The sequence below is a fragment of the Equus przewalskii genome, chromosome 6 (genome assembly GCF_037783145.1).
Source record: "Equus przewalskii isolate Varuska chromosome 6, EquPr2, whole genome shotgun sequence".
NCBI lineage: Eukaryota > Metazoa > Chordata > Mammalia > Perissodactyla > Equidae > Equus > Equus przewalskii.
Genome location: NC_091836.1, coordinates 19833315 through 19859672, shown reverse-complemented (window position 1 = coordinate 19859672; position 26358 = coordinate 19833315). Strand labels below are relative to the sequence as shown.

Below are 26358 nucleotides of genomic sequence, written 5' to 3'. Positions count from 1 at the left end.
TGAAACCCATGAGAATAGGGACCTTATCTGTATTGCTCAAGGTTGCCTCCCCAGTGCCTAGGACAGTGCTGTACTCAGTAAATATTAGTTGCATTATGGACAGCAGCGAACAGGACAGATGTGGCCCCTGTGTTCAAAGTTGACGATTTAGGGCAGGGTCAGCAAACCTTTTCTGAAAGGGCCAGATAGTAAATCATTTAGGTTTGTAGACCATAAGGTCTCTGTTGCAGCTACCCGCTCTGCCACTGTAGCACTAAAGCAGCCATAGACAGTATGTAAATTAACGGGCATAGCTGTGCTCCCGTAAAGCCTTATTTAGGTGGGTCCTTGGTGTATAGTTTGCTGACCCCTGGTCTAGAGCATCACTGTTGACTAGAACTTTCTGCTCTTGATCTACAATGTCTAATTCAATAGCCACTAGGTATGTGTGGCTATTGAGCACTTGAAATGTGGCTGGTACAACTCAGGAACTAAAAATTTTTAACAGCTGCATTGAGGTATAATTGACATACAATAAACTGTACATATTTAAAGTATATAAATTGATGTTTTGACGTTTGTATACACCTGTGAAACCATCACCACAATCAAGACAATGACCATATTTATCATCCTCCAAAATGTCCTCATGTCCCTTTCTAGTCCCTTTGTTCCCTCACTATTCCTAGGCAGCCACTGGTCTGCTTTCTACCACTATAGATTAATTTACATTTTCAAGAATTTTATATAAATGGACTCATACTATTATTCTTTTTTGTCCAGCTTCTTTAATTCAATATAATTATTTTGAGATTTACCCATGTGTTTGCACGTATCAGTAGTTAATTTCATTGCTGAGTAGTATTCCCTCTTGTGGGTAAACCACAGTTTGTTTACCTGTTCACCTATTAGTGGGTATTTGGGTTGTTTCCTGGTTTTGGCAATTACAAATAAAGCTGCTGTGAACATTCGTGTACAAGTCTTTGCATGGACTTATGCTTTCACTTCTTTTGGGTAAATACTTAGATGTTGAATGGCTGGGTCATATTTTAGGTGTATATTTAACTTTTTAAAAAACTGTCAAATTGTTTTTTCAAAGTGGTTTTACATTCCCACCAGTAGCGTATAAGAGTCCAGTTTCCCCACACCGTCACCAACACTATCTGTTTTTTTGATTATAGCCATCCTAGAGGGTATAAAGTGGTATCTCGTTGTAGTTTTGATTTGCATTTCCCTAATGACTAATGATGTTGAGCACCTTTTCATGTGCTTGCTTGTCATCCATATGTTATCTTTAGTGATGTGGCTATTCAAATATTTTGCCCAGTTTTAGTTGGGTTGTTAGTTTTCTTATTACTGAGTTTTTGTATATTATGGTTTCAAGTCCTTTATCACATATGTGATTTAGAAATGTTTTCTCCCATTCTGTGGCTTTACATTTTATTTTTTTAAGAGTGTCTTTCAAAGAACAGTGTTCTTAATTTTGATGAAATATGATTTGTCATTTTTTTCTTTAATTTTACTTAATTATAATTTATTTAAATTTAAATTGCCACATGTGTCTAATGGGTACTGTATGGGCCAGCACAGGCTGAGAGGAAGAGACAAAAACAATAATCATAACCAAAAAATGGTGATTACTGTTATGGAAAAAACAAACATGACACTGATTTAGACAAACATAGATGTGGAGCTAGACCACTCTGGTGTTAGGGTGTCACGAAGGGCCTCTTTTAAGTGATGCTTATTTCTTTTATGGGTGAAAAAGAAGATTCTATAAAAATATTCCAACAAGTGGGAGCAATTATTAAAGGTCCTGAGGTAGGAGAGAGCATGATGTGTTTGAGGAGCTAGTTTGTAGATGCTGTATAAGAAGCCACTCTCTTTGTTTTGTAGCCACGTTTATTATTTTAACCTCGAGCAGAATTACCTAGCTGGTTCATTTAGGTTTATTTGCTAATCAGATGATTTAAGTATTTCCAAAAATCAAAAATTTTCCATCACTGAGGCTCTTTGGAAGAATATACAATAGATTTGTACAGTAATTTCTAAAATTGTGGTTCTAAAGTATAATAGCAGCATATAGATAATGTTTCTGGATAATGCACTCTGAACAGAATTCTGGATAATTCATCCTTGAGGATATACATGCTTGGACAGAAATGAAATGAAATGGAAGCACATGTGAGAATAATTTCAGTAAGGGATGATTTGTGTCATACTCAAGCACCTTGACCCTTTGGTGTCACGTACTAATTGAAAACTCTTTAAATAAGATGAGTATTGGGATAGGGAAGAGAGACCTACAGGCACAGAAAGTCAGTCAAAGCAAAAGAATTTTAAAATAGCTCCAACATGTTAAAATGTGGCAGCTGCTGTTGTACACTTCATTCTGTCTTTTCTTTCTGCTTCTCTGGGTCCAAATCTGTTTAGAGCAGCTCATGGTAAAACACCCCCGAGAGCTGATTTTGGCCATGTGTGTGTCTTTTTCTGGGGTTTGAATGAAACATCTTGGTGAGTAAGCTTTCTTTGTACTCTTGAATACTGAGAAAAATATTATGTCCATGGTTAAACCAGTATCCTCCTGAGTCCTCTTCTGGTGTTATTCACAAAGTGAATTGCATAAAATCAGGTACGTGAGATTGTTTTGGCTGAGAGGAGTCTGGAATGATCAAAAACTGAATTAGATTGATCAGAGGTGGCCTCTGTTTATGACTGGTGTGACCTCTGAACTTCTGACTGTACTTTGTTTCTTTGACTGTGAAATGGGGTAATAATCCATATCCTGTATCTCTCACAAGGTTATTTTTTATGGATGAAAAGAAGAAAGTATAGGAAACACTTTTGAAAAAAGTGCAGAAGCCATTAGTATCTTTTACCAGGTTAAAGTCAGTATAAAGCAATAAAGAGAGCTTTATTTCTTTGAATTTAATACAAGAACATTTACATGGAGATGAGTGAATGCTATCTGTCTTATCTAGCTTGGGCTGCCATAACAAAATACCATAAACTGGGTGGCTTAAACAGCAGACATTTATTTCTTAGAGTTCTGGAGGCTGTGACTTCCCATAATCTGGGTGCCAGCCAATTTAGTTCCTAGTGAGAACCGTCTTCTTGGCTTGTGGTTGGCCATCTTCTTGCTGTGTCCTCACATGGGACAGAGAGAGTGAGAGCAGAAGGGAGAGAGGGAGAGAGAAAGAGGGAGAGGCGGAGGAGGGGGGAGAGGAAGGAAGATGGAACTAGATATCTCTGGTCTCCTTTCTTTTGGAAAATTTTAAACAGCTTTATTGAGATATAGTTCACATATCATATAATTCACCTATTTTAAGTTGGCAATTCAATGGTTTTTTAGTATGTTCATAAGCATGTGTAATCATCACCACAGTCAATTTTAGAACATTTTCATCACCCCCTAAAAAAATCCTGCAGCCTTTAGTTATCCCCCATCCCTCATTTCCTTTTCCCTAGCCCTAGGCAGTTGTTAATCTGCCTTCTGTCTCTGTAGATTTGTGTTCTGGATATTTCATATCAATGAAATAATACAATATGTGGGTTTTTTTCACAGGCTCCTTTCATTTATCATAATGTTTTCAAGGCTCATCAATGTTATAACATGGATCAGCATTTCATTCCTTTTTATAACCAAATAATATTCCATTGTATGGATATATCACATTTTGTTTATCCATTTATCAGTTGATGGACATTAGTGTTGTTTCTACCTTGCAGGGGTTTTTTAAAGTGTTATTGAGATATAACATTATGTTAGTTTTAGGTGTACAACATAGGGATTCAATATTTATAAACGTTATCAAATGATCATCACAATAAGCTTAATTACCATCTGCTCTGCTATCAAGTTGTTACAATATTATTGACTATATTCCCTATGCTGTATATTATATCCCCATGACTTATTTATTTTATAACTGGAAGTTTGTATCTCTTCCTCCCCTTCACCTATTTCACCCAACCCCTACCCCACTCCCCTTGGACAGCCACCAGTTTGTTCTCTGTATCTACGAGTTTGGTCTCTTCTTACAAGGTACTAATCTCATCATAGTGGCTCCACTCTCATGACTTCATCTAAACCTAATCATCTCCCAAAGACCCCACCTCCTAATACCATCACACTGGGGGGTTATGGGCTTCAACATATGAATCTAGGGGGGACACAGACATTCAGTCCATAACACTGTCCTTCAAAAGAGTCACCCTTGAAGATTATAAATATCAAATATTGTAAGGTAGAAACTTGAGCAAAAAAATAAGAGTTTACTATTTGTGATGAATGGCATAATAAAGGAAATTTTAGAAACCTCTTTAATTGAATGCCTGACTCTGTGTAGTATGCATCAGTTGTATGAGGTGGGCATTGTTAACTTGCTCTTACAGAAGAACAAACTGAGCCTGCCAAGGCAGCATGGAGTGAGAGCTGGAGTTTGAACCCAGATTTTCCACCTGTTTCTCTTTCCAACTAGACAGCAGATGCATTTGTTATTATTTCTGACATAAGATGTAGGAAAGAGTAGATTTGAATTATGTATCACCTGCTGAGAAAAGCACATTTGAGATGTTTTTCTCCTGAGAGAGAATTTCACTGCTTGGGGAGCAGAGTCTGTACCTTCTCCGTCTACCATTGAATGTTATGTTCACTGCTGCCATTAGGTAACAGTGAGGTAAATGTGTTAGTCAGGGTTCTCCAGAGAAGCAGACCAATAGAAGTCTCATGGTCTGCCATCTGCAAGCTAGAGATCCAGGAAAGCCAGTGCTGTCATTCACCACTATCTTTTGCTGAGGACAGGAGAAGATGAGATGAGACGTCCCGGCTCAACAGTGAGACAGAAAGGGGCAAATTACTCCTTCCTCCACTTTTTGTTTGCTAAAGGCCCTCAAGAGATTGAGCGATGCCCACTCACTTTTGGGAGGGCGTCTGCTTTACTGAGTCCAACATTCAAATGCTAATCTCCTCCTGAAATACCCTCACAGACACACCTAGAAATAATGTTTAGTCTGGGCACCCTGTGGCCAGTCAGGTTGACCCATAAAATTAACCATCACAGTAAATATTGACTAATAGCGACAATCAGTGACACAATCATTGGTCTAATTACTTTGGAAATTTGTGAATTTTGTGCCTTGGTGTCTGTCATTTTCAGATGTTTTATATAAAGCACTTGTATTTCAGGAGCTCTTCAGCCAGGCCTGCTTTCCATGCTGCCTTGCTTGCTGTTGGAAAGCCTGGCATATCCTCCAAACTCATAGACTATATTTCAGTCGTGTGTGGGTGCACTGAATCCTATGCCTCAAATGATCCCACTGTGGAAAATCATGTGTGTGGGAACCCCAGTTGAAACTCTCTCAATTCAATAAACATTTTATATCATGAATCTTGAGTGTAGGAAAAAACTGTTGCTTCCATAGTTATTTTTACTTAAAATGTGAACACAGTAGTGCATTTTAACATAGTAAAGAAAAATTACTTTTCTGTGACTCTAACATTGATATGTTAGAACATAATAAATTATGTTTTTAATAAAATGAAAGGGCAGTCTTTCATTTTTACACATTTGTGTCAAATGTAATTATTGATTTTGAAGATTGAGTCCTCCAAGTTAAAATACAGAGTTGTAACTTACAGACTGAAAATTCACAAGTCACAGACACCCGCAGTTGTTGCTTTTGGTTCTGAAGTGAAGATTTCGTGAAGAATTTATTACTCTCTGTGATTTTTAACATTCTCCCCAGTCACGATTTGATGAAAGATCTGCAGGACGAAAAGTGGAATGTGTTCAATAGACTGGGAGAAGTAACTGATGGTACCCAGCAGAAAGTGACACCTTCAACTTCAATAATTCGGGTGTCTGAATGCTTTCACAGTTTTTATCCTGCCATCCAGGACTTGGTAGCTGTTCTTTTCAAAGTAAAGACATCTTGTGCCTTATAGGACCACGTACAACTTAAAATATGTGATTATAAAGCTTGCCTTCCTAGAAGGTATCAGTCGCTGAAAATATACTAGATTTCAATTTAAAGTACCACTAAAACATAATATAAACTATAAAATGTCACAAAAATAAATAGGTATATGTTATCAAGATTATATGTGTGTGTGTGTATACACACCTTTATGTACATACACTCGTATACAGAGTCCTTTGAGGAGATATATGTACATTTTATTATTGTGATTTGACAGAGTTTTGTGACTCATTCCCTTCATGTCTCCAGAGCACTTGGCGAAAACCTCAGTTATGGACTGAATGTTTGTGTCCCCCTCAAGCTCATATGTTGGAGCCCTAACCCTCAGTATGATAGTATTTGGAGGTGGGGGCCTTTTCGAGATAACTAGGTTAGGTGAAGTTGTGAGAGCTCTGAATGCCTGTGGTGGGATAATGTCCTAGTAAAGGACCAGAGAGCTTGCACTCTCTCTCTGTCCTCTGTATGAGAATATAGCAAGAAGGCAGCCATCTACAAACCAGGAAGAGGGCCCTCACCAGGAACCCAGTGCTGGCACCCTGACCTTGCACTTTTCAGCCTCCAGAACTGTGAGAAATAAATGCCTGTAGTTTAAGCCCCTAGTCTGTGTTATTTTGTCACCGCAGCCTGAGCTGACTGACTGCATCTGAAATAAACTTTGATTGAGGGGAACGTCCGCTCTCCTGTTCTTTCTGTTGGGATCTCAGGTGTTCTGGATCGCAGGGCCTCTGCAGGTCCTATGTGTGCAGAGAGCCTGCAGGGGGAATGCTCAGTTTGGTATTGGCAACTGCAGCAGTTTTCTGAAGCAACCTTGGATGGGAGTGATGTTTAGCTTTTGTTTACTTGCGGAAGACTCAGGCACGATGTGGGAGGCTGGAAAGGGAGCAAAGGAAACTGCCTTCTGTCAGCCCCCAATAACGGGGCTTGTAGGCAACACAGCCCAGTTTATTTTATAATTTTGTTTCAGTCTGATTTTCTTTATCTAGGACACATTTAGATTAGAAACATCCAACCGCCAGCAGAAATAGTCCTAGCTGAGCAGCCTTGACCTAATTTTGACAGACAGCTGTCACATGGCACAACTGAAAGGTAAAACCTATTTCTGGATGTCTGGTCACTTACACGTGGACTCTGAAAATGGAATGTATGCATGCCCACATCAGCTCATGTTTCAAAGATCTGGAAAACCCAGCTGCTCTGTGGCCTTTTGCTTTCCCCATTTACCTGGCTCCTAATGTACGCTTAGGAGAGTGTCGCTATTTCCTCTTCTACCCCTGCATTCACCCTCTTGAACCTCAGCTTCTATAGTAGCCAGTACTGGGTTACACCACATGTGAATCTGGATAGACCTGGGCCTGTTTTTTGTTCTCATTTGATACACTCTGTTTTACCATTATAGCTTTTGGACTTGATCACCATACTCCTCCTCTCTGCAGGAGGAAAGTGAGAGGTTGCTGTAAGGCAGAGCTTCCCAACCCTTACAGATATGTCTGATACAGTCAGCCCCTTAGCCTTCAGGCAGGTGGATGGGTACTGGGGGTCAGAGAGCCCCTTTATGTGTCATAGTGTGCCACGGATGTACAAATAATATCACTTTGTCTGGGCCGTGATGTGAAAAGCATGGTGAAGCCCAGCCCTGTAAGGGATTATTAGGGAGGGAGCATTGCTGATTGACCATGCTTACTCCAGAGTGCTGCTGAAAGGGAATCCTGACCGGAGGTGGATACTGGTGGCTTTGCCAAAGAAGAGAGTCCAGCCAACTTGAAGGCCCATAGTGATAATCCAGAAGCCTGCATGGGTGGGGTGAAGGCAGAGGAACAAAGAGTAATGTACAAGGGGAATCCTGTTCTCATGTTTATTTATGTATGGTACTTACACAGTCTAAAGCCTTACTCTATATGTCACACTGTCATGGTGCTTTCCATGTCAGAGGACTTTCACATAGATAATCTTATTCGATTCTTTGCGGTAGGTTGGACAGTTATGTCATTTTACGGAGAGGGCTCTGAGAAGTTAAATGGAAGAACCAGGGTCCAAAATTTAGGTCCAGTGTCTCCCAGCCTAGTGCCCATTCTTCTACATTACACAGATTGTCATGTTTATTGTTTTATGTCAAAGTGATTGTCTCACAGAAAGAGGCAAGATAGCCAGAAGTAAAAATATTTCTTTCTTAACCTCAGAAAAGAACGTATACCCCTTTACAGTGGTTTGTGCTGTGATGACATTTGTTTTATTAAATGCTCGGACTGATTCTGGAAGGGATGATTATGAGTAAACAGAAGATCATACTCATCATAGGCCAAACTGACAGTAGCGGGAAGCTTTAGCTCACCCAGTGGTCAAACCTGTTGAGATAATAGGGCCTAGAAGCAAGGTACAAGGTTAAAAATAATTTCCCTGCAGAGCCAGTGTCTTTGAGGTATGTCTCCACAAACAAATGCTGCAGGCGTGTAGGGAAGGCAAGAAGGAAATCATTGATTGTTCGCTAAATTGTGCAGACTAACCACCGAAGGATTAATAGTCAAATTTGAATAAGCTGATTTGTAAATTTGATTTTTTTTTTGTAGCCCTGAAACTTTAGAGTTCTTTAAAAGCTTTCCTCAAAGCCCTTATTTTAGTCCTATGCTGATTTTAAATGTTTGAAAGTAACTAGCACATTTGACTTAAATTCAACTGAAATACTTGAATTTTTTTTCTTCATAAAGTAGCTGGAACAAAACAAAGTATGAAAAATTGCAGTTCTCCTGACGTAAATCTTTCATCCTGTTCCTTTCTGTTGATAGGCTTTCTTTTCCTTTAATCTCTGTGAGAACTAAGAATGACCAGATTGAGTGATTTAGAGGTTCCAAAAATAGTACTGTATCTCTTGGTTGACGTGAAGTTAAAGTTACAGTGAGAGACCTCAGATAGGTTTTTGTGTAAACAGTGTTTTCTGAGTTGTTGAAAATAAAAGAACAAACCTTTTTTTCTTCAGTTACCTGTTTACAACTTCATTTTCCATCATAGGCACACTTGTCTTACCACCTTAAACTCTCAGATATGGGCAGTGTTAGTGCATTGACTTAACACACAGCTATTGAGAATTTACTGTGTGAAAACACTGAGCAAGGCACTGCAGGGGTCGGGGAGGAGTGGTCGGCAGCCACAATAGGAATTCAGCTCGCTGAGGAATGGAGAGCCACTCAAACATTTCGGCAAAGACGTGGTGGACACAAAGCAAATAAATAATTTCCACTTTCATGTATCACACTTCAGATGATTGCTATATGAAGAAAATTATAGTTTCTGCCTGTGAACTAGTTTTCTGGGAGGAGCTCAGTGGTTTAGTAGTTTGGTGGTTAACTTTTCTTTTTCTTTTTAACAGCTTTATTGAGGTATAATTCACATGCCATACAATTCATCCACTTAAAGTGTACAATTTCAGTGGTTTTTAGTATATTTACAGAATTGTACATCCGTCACCACAGTCAATTTTAGAACATTTTCATTATCCCAAAAAGAAACACTGCACCCCTTAGCTATCACATCCCAATTCCCTTATCGCCTCAAATGCCAGGAAAACACTAACGTACTTTAAGTTTCTATAGATTTGTTTATTCTGGATATTTCATATAAATGGAATCATATAGTATGTGGTCGTTTGGGACCGACTTCTTTTGATTAGTATTATGTTTTGAAGATTCATCCATGTTGTTGCACGTATCAGTACTTCTTTTATTGCCAAGTAATATTCTATTTTAGGCATATACCACATTGTGTTTATTCATTCGTCAGTTGATGGACATTGGGATTGTTTCCACTTTAACTGTTATGAATAATGCTGCTGTGAGCATTCATGTACATGTTTTTATGTGGACATATGTCTTCATTTCTCTTGTGTATGTACCTAAAAGGAATTGCAGGATCATATGGGAACTATGTTTAGCCGTTTGCAGAACTTCCAAACTGTTCTCCAAAGTGACAGCACCATTTTACATTCCCACCAGCGGTGTATAAGAGTCCAATTTATCCACATCCTCACCAACACTTATTACCTGTCTTTTTTATTATGGCCATCCTGATGAGTATAAAGTGGGATTTCGTGGTTTTGATTTGCATTTCACTGGTGGCTATTGATGTTGAGCATCTTTTCATCTGCTTATCGGCCGTTTGTATATCTTCTTTGGAGAATTGTCTATTCAGATCCTTTGCCCATTTTTAAATAGGCTTGTTTGTCTTTATTGAATTGTAATAATTCTTCATATAGTCTAGATGCAAATCCCTTATCAAATATGTGATTTGCAAAATTTTCTCACATTCTGTGGATTTTCTTTTCACTTTCTTAATAGTGTCTTTGGAAGCACAGAAGTTTTTGATCTTGACACTGTCCAATTTATGTTTTTTTTCTTTTGTTGCATATACTTTGGTATCATATATAAGAAACCATTGCCTAATCCAAGGTCATAAATATTTCTGCCTTTGTTTTTTCCTAAAGTTTTTAAAGTTTCAGCTCTTAGTTTTAGATCTTTGATCCATTTTTGACTTAATTTTTGTATATGGTGTGAGATAGGAGTCCAAATTCATTCTTTTGCCTGTGGATGTTCAGTTGTCTCAGCACCATTTGTTGGCAAGTAATTAACTTTTATCGCAGACAGATGTTTACCATGTAGCTCAAAGTGGTAAATGTCAACACTACGTCAAAAGACGCAGTTTGCAGTGTACGAGGATGACTCTTACCTTCCAGGTCCATAGCAAATGCTTACATTGCCTTAATGACAGCGTTCCAGCAGAGCCCCTTTAAGGTTTGTTTGTTTTTCTGTATGTGTGTTTTATTCACATAAAAGCTTCATTTGTTGAGTATGTAGTTTGTGCCAGGCATTGTCCCAGGCTTTGGGAAGGCAGAGATAGGCCTGCTACAGAGTAGAATTTCAGTAAGTAATTGTTGGGGGGTGGGAGAAAGTTTGGAAAGAAGACATGGTCCCTCCTCTCTAGAAAAGGGGCAGAAAGATAAATAATATTATATGAAATGCTGTAACAGAGGCATAATATGTGAAGCAAGCTAGGAACAGAGAATTGAATATAGAGTTAATCCAACTGATTAAAAAAGGGTTGAAGTGGAAAGCACCTTGCAGATTAGCTGGCAGTGTTGCTACCGTTTTGTGTTATTATTGAAATATAAAAGGAAAATGAATTATAGTCATTTGGTTCTCATCTTCAATTATGACTTCTGTTCATTTACTCTTTGGCAGAATAGGTTTTTTGCCTCTAATACTGAATATAGCTGCAGAGGAGACAGCTTAGAAAATCAAAGATCTAATTTCTGTCTAGTGTTGGTATTATACTTCACTAATAAATGGTTGTTAGTAAAAAGACAGTAGTTTTTAAAATTTAATCACTGTTTATTCCCTTTTACAGCTTCATCCAAGCTCCACCTCTTCTTTCCCATTTGGGGGTGGAGGAGTAAATAAATGCCACTTCATGTTCGGTTTTTAGCTCATATAAAATTCTGGTTTAGTTTCCCGGCCTGCTTAAGACTAGGTAAATGGTACAATTTCAAGAAAATCATTCCTGAAAGATTAATGGAACTGATTTTTTGGCCTAATATGTACCTTATCAATTTAGAAAAAAGATTACCTTTTTAAAAATATTCAGTTTCAGAATGGCATCCAATATTTATGAGGTCATCTAGATATTAAGCACTTGCATATTCTGAAAAATCACACTATGGATTGTGATTTTTTTAAATCTACCTTCTGTTTCCTGTGAGGCACAGAATCGTAGTTTTCCCTGTCACTGAACAACTGTGAAATTTGTTGGTGCTGGTATAAACATCGCCTCAACCTGTCATGACAAGTCTGTGCTGTTATACATTTGTAAAGGAGCAATACTCTCATTCTGTTTCCGTGTGTTGTATTTCACACAGTTGTTATAAACAAAAACAAAAACCAAGTCTTTATTGCCCGAGAAAAAGACTATTTGGTAATAACTGTAATAAGTGAATTTGTTTTGAAGTCACCATTGGCCCTTTGTTTTGCTACGCTTTTGAGCTAAAGAAAGAGATCTGTGTATTTTGAATGAATTAATACCTAAATCTATTTATTAAGCCCCGTTATATTGGCTACTTTAATACTTTTTATTACCTAGAAGAGAAATTAGTCCTGTGAATCCTAAATGCATGGTGTCTTTAATGTTTATTTTCTTGCATATCCAGGGTGAATCTTTGGTGGACGTTTAACATGAGAATATCAGAAATAGAAAGGACCTAAGAAACTATGTAGTCCACATTTCCTCATTTTGTAGATAAGGAAATGGAGGCCCAAAGCAGTGACTGAATTGCCTTGGGTTGCACATCTTATTGGTGGTAGAGTCTCAGTACAAACAATGGGACATCGAATGAAAATACTGTTCTGCCTGTACTTTGATTGCGTTCTCTTGAATATGAGTCCACTAGATGAGGTGGATACACTCTGCATTTAACTCACCATACATCTGGCAATTTTATAACTAAGAAAACAGTCTAATTACTATTTATACAAATGGTCCTCTACATTAGGTCCCCATGAAAGACTCCTACTTTAAAAGTGCCTTTACGGAAAAAGTTTGTCACCCTTCTTTGATTATCTATTCTGATGTTCAAAACCATCACTCTCAGAAAGATTTCCTTATATCAGAAAGTTTCAAATTTGGGGTCCATATTTCCCTAAGGAATCCATGTTATGCGGGTTTCTGATGTCCACAACCTGAGATCGACCTGAATTCTCAGTCTCCAGTTTAGCTGCATTTCTTTTTGCCTTATCTTGCTTGGAAGACATTTGCTGTCCTCTGTATTAGAACTCTGCATTAACTTGGGATTATTACTGTTTCCAAATGAAGAATTTCCAATCATTTTAGCTTTTCTCATAGGCCCTTTCCTCTCTCCATATTTTAAATCATTTTCATGACTGTGTTTTGAACCCTTTCCAAATTCTTTTTAAACCTGAAAGCCAAGGAGCTCAGAATTAGAAAGCATATATTAATGAAGATCTAGTTTAGGAGCTTGGATCTGCTGACGATAAAGTGGGTTATCAGAATCACTGGGGTTGGGAGGGATTACAGACTTCTGCGAATCTGAAGAAAACTGTGGGCTTTCTCCGGAAGGAAGGCACCAAATACATATCATGTAAAAAGCTTTAGGACAATTTAACCTGCTCTGAAACTGATTCATGGTAGATGATTCTTGATTGAGAAGTGTGACATTCTGTATTTCTTACCCATTTGTTCCCTGTCCTGTATTACTGTTTTGTATAATTGTTTCAGTTGCTGTTGGAGCTATGCTAAGGAGATTTGGGCGTGTAGTTTCTACATGTGAGCCAAAAGATTAATAGGGGGAGCAGCAACACTGAGGTCATGGCACTGGTGACAACAATAATTTGGGAGAGATCCCTGGGGGCACAGTGAAGTTGGGGAATGAGAATTATGCCAAAGAAATCCACGATCCCCTTCTCACTGGATGATTCTTCTCTGTTCCTGTGCTAGGATCCAAGTTTGATTTTACTAGCTAAGAAGCAGTTCCTTTATGAATCATGTAATGAGCTACTGACACTAAGCCAGATAGTTTTATGTGGTTCCTATTAGAGCAGCATCCAGTTCCCAAGCACGGCTGGCCTAGGCCCGCAGGCAGTGGGTGAGAACTATGGCCAGGATAGGGTGAGAGGGTAGATGGGGAAGAATGGCTCTGGTCATACAGCCAGAACTTGACTCAAGGCTGTTTGTGACTATATTGCCAATTTTACTCATCGGTAGCCAGTGGCAGGCCCTCTGACTCTGTCTACAGGTGTTAAATATATAAGATTGAATTTAGAGAGTAATCATCTGGATAATTCAAATTGAATAAAATCTCATTTACCACAAATTTTAAGTCCTCTGAAGCAGAGTACCTGAATTATCCAGTTAATCCTATATTTATATACCACTTAAAAAAGAAAAAAGTTCTCTTTTGTTTTTTTTTAAGTTACAGCAAAAAAATCTATTTGGAAGAAGGCATTCTGAAATGTGTAAATATTTAAATTTAAAGGTCTCTTAAATGTGTAAGAGGGGCCGCCTCATGGCCGAGTGGTTAAGTTCATGTGCTCCACTTCAGCGGCCCAGGATTTCACCAGTTCGGATGCTGGGTGCAGACATGGCACTGCTCATCGGGCCATGCTGAGGCGGCATCCCACATGCCACAACTAGAAGGACCCACAACTAGAATATGCAACTATATATGAGGGGATTTGGGGAGAAAAAGCAGGGAAAAAAAAAAAGACTGGCAACAGTTGTTAGCTCAGGTACCAATCTTAAAAAAAAAAAGTGTAAGAATTTAGTTTCCATCTTTTGCCTTAATTGTTTTTTCCTCCCTTTACTAGATCTCTTCAAATTCTGTCTTTCCGTAAAGCCCAGTTTGGGGCCTACCCTGCCTATGAAGTAGAGATAGTAGCACCTACTCCGATGACATTTTGGAGTATAAATGAGATAATCCAGTCCTGCTGTTAGCATAGGGCCTGGCACATAATATGCAATACATCTGTCCACTACAATTGATGCTAATGGTTATGATGATGCTTTTCCCGATACTTTGGTCAACGGTTAACCTCCTTCTTCTCTGACCGTAAAAAATACTTACTGCCTATACCACTTTTTGACAGTTTCTCTCCTAGTTTAGATGTTATTATTTTATCTCCGTAACAAGATTGCAAACTCCTTGATAGGCAGGGATGAGCAATGCAAAACTTGCTGAATTGAATCGAAAATTAGCATTTACTTGCTTTACAAGCCACGTGGTCTTCATTTTGATGTTTTTTCTCAACAGAAGATGAAAACACTAGCAGAAAGGAGGAGGAGTGCTCCGTCTCTTATCCTGGATAAAGCCCTGCAAAAACGGCCTAGTACCAAGTAAGTGAAAAGCTTTGTATTACGCATTTGGTGTGTGCTACGTTTTTTTAATGTGTGGGGTGGTTTGTTTTTTTTATCAGCACCCGAATTCTCTGTTTAGTAATAGAAAATAGGACTTCTGTTCTGAGGTTGTTGAGTAAGGCCTGTTCTTCTTATGTGAATCATAAAGCCGTTGAGAGCTGGTACCTGTAATCAGTTGCTTTAAAACTGATTCAAAACTGAATCGAACACCACATAGTACACACACGTGCAGATTCCACATATCATTAAAGCTTATTTATAGAAATAATTAGAAGTCAGAATACTAAAAGATGAGCTATTTTAAGCACCATGCATGTTTGGGTATGCACAAACCTCTGCTTATTTTTTTTCATAAGGTGATGCCTGTGCAAGAGTATAAGGCAAGTTTTTACCAATTTTAGATATGAAGAAAGACAGTCAGATTAGGATTATTAAAAAATGGAATGTTGATTTCCTTTAGGCATTATTGGTCAAATTAATTAGTGAATTAATTAGTGAAATCTGAAGTGGAAAGACAAGCTAAATATCTATTGAAATGACCATTTCACCTATTAAGGCTAAATACTATTTCAATGAACATTTTAAGAAAGTCTTTCAAAATGTGTAGAAATTGAATGGATATTCATCATTAATTTATTCACTAATTTTTAAATGGCATTTTAACTCAGAGGAGCTTTTATGGTCAAAGGAATCCTGTGATGATTTTCCTCTATCTGTGAATCCTTTTTTGTAAAGTGAAGTCCTGATCACTTTTACTTAAAGTGAGTGTATATCTGATATTTCTATGAATCACATGCTCATTTAACATAAAATCTCTATGAAGGCAAGACATTTTTTTCAGTGCCGAAAAGAAATTATATAGCCAAATCCCAATTAGTGAAACTTTCAGAATACTTAGGTCACTCACTCTCTTCTTAGGACTTAACAAGTTCTCAGATTCAGGCGGCTCCCCCAACAGCCCCCGAAAAGACACATGCTTTAGTCATTGAGTTGAGCAGGAAATGTAAATTACTTTTAATAGATGCCTAATCAAAATTTAATTAGAAAGATATTCTTCTGCCAAATAAATAATATCGTAATACATTTCAATGCCATATGTAAATGACTTTGGGGTTTTTTTTTTATTATTACTTTTTTGGTGAGGAAGATTGACCCTGAGCTAACATCTATTGCCAATCTTCCTCTTTTTGCTTGAGGAAGATTGTTGCTGGGCTAACATCTGTGCCATCTTCCCCTATTTTGTATGTGGGATGCTGCCACAGCATGGCTTGATAAGTGGTGTGTAGGTCTGTGCTGGGGATCCAAATCTGCAAACCCTGGGCCACTAAAAGGGAGTGCACGAACTTAACCACTATGCTACCAGGCCAACCCAACTTTTGGATTTTTTGTTTGGATAAAAGAGAATAGTTATATCTTCACGATTTGACCTTTATTACCTAGAAACTCAGGAGAAAGTATTTTTAGGTGAGGTAGAAAGAGGAGGCCGAATTATCAGTACAACTGTCTTTAATTCTAATATATATGTAAAAATAGCTTTATTCCTACTTTTTTAAAAAGAGATAAACAGTGTTAGGTAAAATGTCTTATTGGAAGCTTCTGGGATGGATGTGTACTAGGCTTTTCAATTAAAAGTAGCCCTTATAGGGGCTGGCCCCGTGGCCAAGTGGTTAAGTTCGCGCGCTCGGCTGCAGGCAGCCCAGTGTTTCGTTGGTTCGAATCCTGGGCGTGGACATGGCACTGCTCATCAAACCATGCTGAGGCAGCGTCCCACATGCCACAACTAGAAGGAGCCACAACGAAGAATATGCAACTATGTACCGGGGGGCTTCGGGGAGAAAAAGGAAAAAATAAAATCTTTAAAAAAAAAAAGAAAAAGACTCTCGGGAGAGTATTTAAAAAAAAAAAAAAAAAAAAGTAGCCCTTATATCAGAGAAACTTTAACCTGAGATCAGGGGTCAGTAGTGGCCCCCCTAATCCAGGATGAGAATCTGTAACAGTATACATGTAGCTACTGAAAGTTTGTACGGGCAAGTGGTTCTCAGCAGGGTGGTACTAACCTCTAGGGGGCATTTTAGAATTTTGTGGAGAATTTGAGTTTGTCTCAGTGATTTGGTGGTCAGTGGCTAGAGATGCTAGACATCAAGTAATGCACATGACATCCTACGTAACAAAGAATTGTGTGGTTCCTGCATGGCTTTTGAATGTTCAGTGTATGGCATTATTTGTGAAAGGAAAAAAAACCCACTTTATATAACTATCTATGCCTGTAACTTAACTCTATTTTATATATAAATATGAAGTATTTTTATCTAGTTTTAATAAACACTAAATTTTCAAGCAATGTAGCTACCTTCCATATCAAGAGATAATTGTACTTTGTATTGTTTGGAACCATTTCACAAAATAGTTTGGCTTTACTTCATTTTCCTGTCCTTGTTGCATGGAATGGTTTCTTACCATCCTACTTCTCTTAAATTTAAATATATTAATTGTAAGTAGGTGTAAGCATCTGACTACTTCATTTCCTTTTAGTATAGTTGTGCCTGAGCATATACCTATTGAAATATATAATTTATTATTAATTACTTTCATTTTATGTTTCTTTATATTTCTGTTAGGATATTTTATTGATAGTTTTGAAAATCTGTTAAATATCTGAATTTTATTTCAGGATAGAAAAGGAGGAATTGAGGTAAATATATATGCATAGACTTTTTTTTTTTTGCTGAGGAAGATTACCCCTGAGCTAACATCTGTCATCAGTCTTCCTGTTCTTTTTGCTTGAGGAAGATTACCCCTGAGCTAACATCTGTGCCAGTCTTCCTCCACTTTATATGTGGGTCACTGCCACAGCATGGCTGGCAAGTGGTGTAGGTTCATGCCTGGGATCCAAACCCACTAACCTGGACTGCCAAAGTGGAGCACAATGAAGTTAACCACCATGCCACAGGGCTGGCCCCTGCATACACTTTTATATAGCAAACGGGCATGGGGTCTGATAGGACTGAGAACGACTGATACAGATGAAGCATCAGGTTAGGGAAAATGCTCACACTTAACCTGACTTACTGGGATTGTTTTGAGTTAGAGAACTAATATGATAATGTACAACCATGTCCCTCTCCATTTCTGCCTTCCCATCACCTCTGCAATAATTGGTGCCTACGTTAGAGCCAGTTCCCCAAATTTCTCCCTCAGAAATAGTGAAATATGATAGGTTTTCTGTCAAAATAACCACAGGATAAACAAGTTTATTTAAGTTGTATATGTTTCAAAGTTCAGTTTATTTCCTATGAGTTTCTCTAGGTCAGTAATCTGAGTGTATATTGCTGAGGAACAGGACCTTCATCTTAGTTATAGAAATAATGCTTTGACTCTGTAGTGTTGGCTGGTTAATGTGTACAAAAACAAAAGCTGTTGGGTGTTGAATGTGTACAGAATATTTGTAAGTAATGTCATCTCAGGATTGGAAAGAACCTAAAGGTCATCTAGTCTGGTGGTTTCCAAACCTTTCGAAGTCACTATCCTCCGGTGGGACCCAGGCATCTGCATATTTTTGAAAAACGCTTCATTGTTGATTCTGATAGGCTCTTGGTGGAGAACCACTATGGCAACAAAAGATTTCTTTTTTAAAATAACACTTTTGAAAAATGAATACCAAATTTTAAGAAAGTACAGAATTATAATATGTATTTCTTATAAAACAAATAATGTGGATGTTATAAAACAAAAAGCAAAGTCCCCATTTCATCCCCAGGGGTAACCACTATTAATCATTTGTATGCCCTTCTAAACCCTTGTCTATGCAAATGTGATTACAATTATTTGCTTTCCCTAATGTTTAAATTCTTACTTTAACATAGATAGATTAGTTCTTTCCATTTTGAAGTCTTGCAGGTTCTTTTTGAAATTAGAGATCAAATCCTCTTGTAACAACCATTCAAGAGAGTCTTAGAATTTTGTCCATCTTTATATATTGTATGTTCCTGAAAAGTTATATAAATCAGATTTTTATTAATTATTTATGAACTTGGTATTTAAAGAAATCCTGTAGTGAATTGTTTTATAAAGTGAATCACTTCTTTTTCCAAAGTTGTTAAAAATAACTCAAATTTTCATAATTAGAATTTTGCTTTTCTATCACTCATACCCAGGAAGCATGAAAAATTTAGAAAGTTCAAGCTGATTGCACACCTATTTCAAGTCGAACTTTATACGACAAAATTCTGGTACCTGAAAAGAATCTTTACTATCTCTTTATGTGTAATATGAGAACTAACCTGTAAAAGATTCTTGTACACTGTGGGTGCAGACAGCAAAGAAATAGTGTGTTTTATTTACTAGCATTTCATATTTCTTGAATTACAGCAATATTTGATTTTAGATTTGCAGTAGAACCTTACTATTTCTACTGTTGTCCCCTAGATAAGATGTTACTTCGTAATTAATGACTTTCAGATGATAAAGCTTTTGTTCAAAGTTTAGCAGACATCCATAGGGGATTTCAAAGAATCCTTTCATTAACAGCTGTTGCTGAATTTTCACTGAATTTAATGAACAAGAGCTAAGTTTAAAAGAGGAGGGAAGAGTGAACTGGGTTTGTGTGTTGTCAAACATAGTTTTATCTCCAGTGTTCTTTTATCAATCCATACATACATAAGTACATAAGGAGAGGCAGTTTAGAGAGTGAAACATTTTTTTGCGTGTGTAGACACCATTCAGATCAGCTGTAGGTGATTTCTCTAAGTAATTATTATATTACGGCTGCACTCCACTGTTCTTACTCTCATACACAATAGTGTTCAGTTCTGTGTTTAAGGACGACTTCACCTCATGTAATTGTCATCCTCCTGGTAAGCCTCCGGGCACCTATTTTAGAGGGCTTAGTTTCCTTAAAAGTAAAATGAGAGTGTTGAACTTGTTATCTATTAAAACCCTTCTACCAGTTCTCTGGCTATATAGTTATGATTTGTTGAAATTCAACAAATCAAAAGACTTCCCTACTCATATTCTGAATTCTAATCATTCTTAATTACTTGCAGTTTCCTAAACACACTATGCTCTCTAGCACTGGCTCAATTGTCACTTCCTTCAGGAACTTCTCCACCCTTTCATAGATGACATTCATGTTCCTATAGCACCTTGTGTATCTTTCAACCAAACACCCAGCCCACGGCATTGGCATCACCATTTATGTCAAACATGACACTGTTTAATGTCTCTGCCATTTATTAATAAAATGATGCCTTGTACATACCTGGTATTCAATTATTACTTGTTGGATGACTTAGTGAATGAGCAAGTTACTCCATTTCCAAACCAAAATAGGAATTTAATAAGTTGGCACAGTAAGTTTCTGACTTTCCTCTCCTCCTGTTAGTTGCCAGTACATAAGAGACTTTCCTTGTTCATTAGTACCATTTGTGAAATTCTGGCCAGGGAAAAAGGAAGATTCCTTTTAAAAAATGATTCTGAGTTATTGTTAGGAAGTTATTTCATGCAGCAAAATACCACAGGAACTCATGTATGTTGTCTGGAAATACCACATATATTGGCATTCTTGTGGTATTTCTTTGTTGTTTACTGAGGGATAAATTCAAGTCATGCAAACTTTCTCTCCTTCTGGGAATTTCTGTTCGTTTGTTTTGATATGGTATTCAGCCCACCTTGTAGAACTTACACAAAAATATACACAGATTGTTTTAAGTTACAATCTGTTAGCATTTTTAAGTTGGTATTCACCTGTCTATCTCCATCCTCCCCTCCAAATTAATGTATTGTGTGTATGCTGTTTGCAGGACTTTGTGCTAGATACTTTACATATATTACCTTTTACATCTCTGCTTACTGCTTTTGGGAGGAGAAAAAGATGATGCTAGGGAAGCATTGTGGTATGGCAGAAAGTGCTTGGGCTGTGGCCGCATTCAAATGCTGGCTCTCCATCCTGATTTCCTGTTTGACTTTGGATAACTTACCTAATCTCCGAGTCTCAGTTTTTTCCTCTGTAAAATATGAATCTAATGCTTGCGTCATAGAATATAAAACGTAAAAATGCTTAGAAGATTGACTTAGTTATTATTGATCGCCTCTTTCTTTCCCTTAGATATATTTCATTTTCAAGCTTTAAACCTCCTGACTCATCCAGCAGAGTCAACTTTATTAATGAAAAGCACCTACTTTGTCATTACAGCATAGTAGCAAATCATTGAGCTTGGCTCATTATATAGTGGAATTGAGTCAAAGGTTTGCCCTGGGTCACACAGTTGATTATAGCATCAGAGACAGGACTGGAAACCCAGGTCTCTGGTCTTGATGGAATATTGTTTGCATTATACAAACAAAAGGAGTATGATATAGTGCCTGAGAGCATGGATTCTGGAGCCAAATTACTAGGTTTAAATCCTGATACTGCCCCTTACTAGCTGTGTGATCTTGGGTAAGTTTTTAAACCAGGAATAATAACAAAACCTACCTCATAAGGTTGTAAGGAAAACTAAATGGGTCTTATACATATAAAGTTCTTAATGAAGTCTCTAGCATGTAATCAGTGCTATATGTATGAAGGCTATTTATTATTATTACTAGTAGTAGTAGCAGTAGTAATAACAGAAGTAGAAGTACACGTTATCCTGCTGGAGAGACTCTTTGAGGAAATAGGAAATAAAAAAGATGAAAGATACAGTCTGGAATCCAGCTAATATAACTATATATATAACTAAATATAATAACTCTAATATTAAATTCATTTTAGAGAAACAGTTATATTTCTAGATCTGGCCTGAAGCAAGATTAGCTCAGAACATTGTGAATTTATTCTTGGTAGACCGTGACAACTCTTGCAGTCCCCCTAGACAGAAGTCCCAAGTATGCCTAGAACCATTCTGCAAAATAAAGGCTTGAGACACGGAGGATTGACCTTGTTTTTTCAGCCGCTTGAGATGAAGAGGCTCTAGGAGATTCATGTGTGCCAAATCTATGAATCAAGGTTAGGCATATAGAGATTTGGCTGGTTTGGGGTAAGGATGTGAGGGGGAGAGAGCCAAATCAGAAGACTTTGGAGAAGCAGGAAAGCAGCTGTTTGCTAATTGGCTTCTGCTTCCTTTTGGTCAGTTCACTCCTGTTGTGCATGAGCACATGCACACACACACACACACACACACATATATACATATACGCAGTCACTCATGCTAACATTGTCCTACTCAGACTGCCTCCCATTGTGTTCTACAAATTCCTCATTATTCCATTTCCTTTTTTCTGTATGTTAGCATCACAATTTTAATATTAGTCTAAAATGGATGGTAATTTACAGTATTTTCAAATGCAAGGAGTACATTTATATTCTAGAGTAGTTTGCTGAGGGTTGTGGTCAAATGTGCTTTCATTACAGAATGAAAAACCACCTCTACCTATGATAGTTTGGTGTGGACTTTCTAGATATGGTCATTGGAATGAACTGAATGACCTCATAAAGGCCACTCTCATGGTGTGACTCTAAGATAGTTGTGGTAACAGTTTGATATAATTTAAAGGAAAAGTCCATTTGAAAGAGAAGTTACTAGACTTTCATTTGGAATTCTATAAACCTTCTGTACTTAGATACATACAGTTTCTTGGTACAAGACTTTTAAATAAAATTTTGAATTTTAGAAAATCTTTTTAAGACCTTTTAAAATCACAATAAACTATACTGACATCTTATCTTAGAAAAAAAATCTGCCAAACACTCTTCATTGTGCCACCTTGCATTACCTGCCAGTTGGTTCTCCATAAGGCCTATTCCTACAGTTTTAGACAATATGTTCTGAGGTTTTAATTGAGAGGCCCATGGATGATTCAAGGTACGTGATGAGAAAAACACAATGTAATACATGAAGATTGCCAGCAGTCTGCAAGATCCCTTCTTTCCTTGCGAGGAACATTTTCCAAAGTTGTAAAATTCAGATGTAAAGGAAAGAGACAGCAATTGCTTTATAAGGTGGCAGAGTTGGCAAATTTTTACCAAAATGGAATTCATTGCTTTGTCAAGCAAAAGGCTTCCCAGGCCCACATACCACTTTATTCTTTTCAAGCTAGTTTTCATAATCTCTAAAAATGATCAAATACATCTGTTCCTGGTGTAGTATGCTGTTTTCCCTTGTGAGATTCTGGGAGGAAATCTTTAAAGGATTATATTAAGGCTCTCCACATTCTAGTGAGCTTTGACAGGGTCAAATTAATTTATTTTTGCACTTGCAGAACAGTACATCCGTTTAATTTCTTCATTCCAACCATAGCCTAATTTGCTAATTGATAATTGATTCAATTTTATCTTTCATTTTGGCACCAGGAAAGCACTACCTCGCTAGCAAATGTGTGTTCCCTCTTCCTCACCCGCCTCCACTGAGTTAGCAGGCTGTCCCAAGACATCTTTACTATCTTGGGTTAGATACTCCCTTCTCCTGTACAGCTGGAAAGCTGGGATTTCTCAAAGGAGCTTTGGAATTTCAAGATCAACTTTCCTTCAGGACCCTGAGAAAAGGACATATGAAGGAAGAAGAATCGCTACTGTTACTGAGAAGCTTCATACTATTGTGTTAAGAAACTGCAGACTCTGGAGCCATTCTTCCTGGGTTTGAATCTGGCCCTTCTTCTTACCAGGTGTGAGAACTTTGGCAAGTCCCTTAAGCTCTTCAGGCCTCGCTTTCCCCATCTGTAAAATGGGGATAACTTGACAGGAGATTAAAAGAGTTAATATTATAATGTATCTGGCACATTGTGTTATATAAGTTTTCATTAAAATTATTAAAGATAATTCTCATACTGCCCTGTCACATGATGTCTAATTTTCTTAGTGTTCCAAGTTTAGGTCTTGTTTTCTCACCTTAACTATCTGCTTTTTGAGTGAAGGGACCGTGTTTTCTACTTTTCAAATCTGCACGTTCAGTGTTGCGTATAGAACAGATACTCTGTAATATTAGCTGAGTTGAATGAGTGATTCCTGTCTTGCCCTGGCTAAGTAGGTCACCTCTCAGTTGGAGTAGAAAGAAGGGGAAGAGTCCACTGCTGCCTGAGAAAGTAAGACAGCCAGTGTTGAAAAACCACTCAAAGAAATGTCAGTTCTGGAGTGACCGGCTGTTTAATGTATATTGATTTAATGCTTACGTGTTTAACATGTCATCTGTATTGTGAGTCACTGCCATTGATTCTCTGATGCTGAGTTCCTGGTATAATGAGAAGACACAGAAAGTGGATTCTCGTCCCTGCTCTATCACTGTATGATTCTGATAAAGTAACTAACCTTTCTGCAACTAGGACTCGTTCCCCAAGTGTCAATGCTAGGGAGGAGGCGGAGGGTGAAGGTCGCTAAGTCCTTTACTTCCTCCACCAGCCCCAACTGTTACAATTTTGTGTTTCTTTCTGCTAACTGTAACTCAGTCACAAGGAGAATGGAAAATGGTTTGAACAGACCTTGCAAACCCTTTTATCACAACTCTTAAAATGTCTCCGAGAGTGTGTCTGTCACGCTACTGAGGAACAAGTACCTCCTTTATCCCCTTGCAGTGCAAAGGTCAAGCGTGTGGCATCTTTGGTCTGTTTATTGTCATAATGTCACTTTGGTAGGCAGCCTCAGAAATGGCCCCAGTGGTTCCTGCCTCCTGCTATTCACGCCTTTGTCTAATCCTGTCCCACACTGTATCAGAATTTATCTGTGTAATCAATAGGATATGGCAAAAATATGGTGTGTCACTTCCAAGATTAGGTTATAAAAGACCAAGCTTCTGTCTCAGTTGCTCACACTCTCTTTGTCTCTCTGATCACCTGCTCTGGAGGAAGCCATGTCCTGAGCAGCTCCATGGAGAGGCCTATAAGGGGAAGAATGAAGCCTTCAGCCAGAAGCCACATGAGTGAGCTTGGACCTGGATCTTCCAACCCTAGTCAAGTCTTCAGAGATTGTAGTCTCAGCTTGACTACAACCTGCTAAGAGACCTAAGTCAGACCCACCCAGCTAAGCCGCTCCCTGGTTCCTGACCCTTAGAAACTGGGTGAGGTAATAAATGTTTATTGTTTTAAGCTGCTGTGTTTTGGGGTAATTAGTTACGCAGCAGTAGATAACCAATACAGCCATCTTTAAGTTATGAAACTAGCTTTCTAGAATGTTTCTCCTATGCACCTTTTATGTGTTATTGTAGCTAGAAGTGAAAAGACGGAAATAGATGCTGTTCCCATTTATAAATGAAAATGCTCATTCCTCATATCATGTAATTTGTTGGAAAATGGGCCAGGTGACATTCATTCGTTCTTTCTTTAATCTTTATTGAGATACAGTTCATACCATTAAATTTACTTGTTTAGTGTACAATTCAGTAGTTTTTAGTATATTCACAGAGTTGTGCAGCCATCACCACAATCTTAAAACATTTTCATCCCTCCATAGCCATTAGCTGTCATTCCTCATTGTCTCCCATGTCCTTTCTTGCCCTATCTCCAGCTCTAGGCAACTACTGATCTCTTTTCTGTCTCTATAGCTTTTCCTCTTCTGGACGTTTCATATAAACGCAGTCATGCACTATGTGGTCTTTGATGACTGGCTTGTTTCAGTTAGCACGTTTTCAAGATTCATCAATGTTGTGGCTTGTATCAGTACTTCATTACTCTAATTGTCAAATAATATTCCATCATATGGATAAATATACCACATTTTGTTTATTTGCTCATCAGTTGATGGTCATTTGGGTTATTTCCACCTTTTAGCTATAATGAGGAATGTTGCTGTGAACAGTCATGTACAAGTTTTTGGGTGGATGTATGTTTCATTTCTGTAGGATACATACTTAGGAGTGGAATTGTTGGGTCATATGGGAACCATGTTTAGCTTTTTGAGGAACTGCCAAACTGTTTTCCAAGATATCTGCACCATACTGCGTTCCCACCAGCAGTATCTGAACATTCTCATTTCTTGACATCCTTACCAACCCTTGTTACTTTCCATCTTTTTTACTATAGCCATATTAGTGAGTGTGAAGAGATGTCTTCTCATGGTTTTCATTTTCATTTCCCTTATAATGTTGAGCATCTTTTCATATGTTTGTTTGCCATTTGTGTATCTTTCTTGGGAATTTTCTATTTAAAACTTAGAGCATTTTTATTTGGATTATTTGTCTTTCTATTTGGGTATTCTATTCCTTCTTGAGTCAATCTGGTAATTTGTTTCTTTTAAGGAATATGTCCATTTTATCCCAAGTCCATTAAGTTGGTGGTCGATTTAATCACCACAAAGTTATGCATAATATTCTTTTATGTTTTAATCTCTGTAAGAACTGTAATGATATTCCTTTTTTCATTCTTGATATTAGTAATTTGCAAATTCTTTTTTGTCAAAGTCAGTCTAGCTAGAGGTGCATCAATTTTTTTTATCTTTTCAAAGGACTAGCTTTTGATTTTGTTGCTTTTCTTTGTTGTTTGTTCACTTCCTATTTCATTGATTTTTTTTCTTTGCTGAGGAAGATT

The 26358-nt window shown here is 37.7% G+C and overlaps 1 protein-coding gene and 1 long non-coding RNA gene across 6 annotated transcripts in view; one reads left to right on the top strand and one right to left on the bottom strand.

Annotated features, from left to right (window-relative positions):
• ARHGAP20 (Rho GTPase activating protein 20) overlaps window positions 1-26358 on the top strand; it is a 118041-nt gene that overhangs the window by 4435 nt on the left and 87248 nt on the right. For all 5 annotated transcript variants that reach the window (XM_070623075.1, XM_070623074.1, XM_008529403.2 and 2 more), the window contains exon 2: window positions 14765-14847. In XM_070623075.1, coding sequence (XP_070479176.1) covers window positions 14768-14847 — 80 coding nt within the window. In that variant the 5' untranslated portion in view covers window positions 14765-14767. The remainder of the gene's footprint in view (window positions 1-14764; window positions 14848-26358) is intronic.
• Window positions 5481-26358, bottom strand: part of LOC139083846 (uncharacterized) — a 72506-nt gene continuing 51628 nt past the window's right edge. Inside the window, exons 3-7 of the long non-coding RNA XR_011540839.1 lie at window positions 20126-20299; window positions 18722-18854; window positions 18378-18473; window positions 7643-7748; window positions 5481-5746 (exon numbers count right to left, since the gene is read on the bottom strand). This is a non-coding gene — a long non-coding RNA (uncharacterized lncRNA). The remainder of the gene's footprint in view (window positions 5747-7642; window positions 7749-18377; window positions 18474-18721; window positions 18855-20125; window positions 20300-26358) is intronic.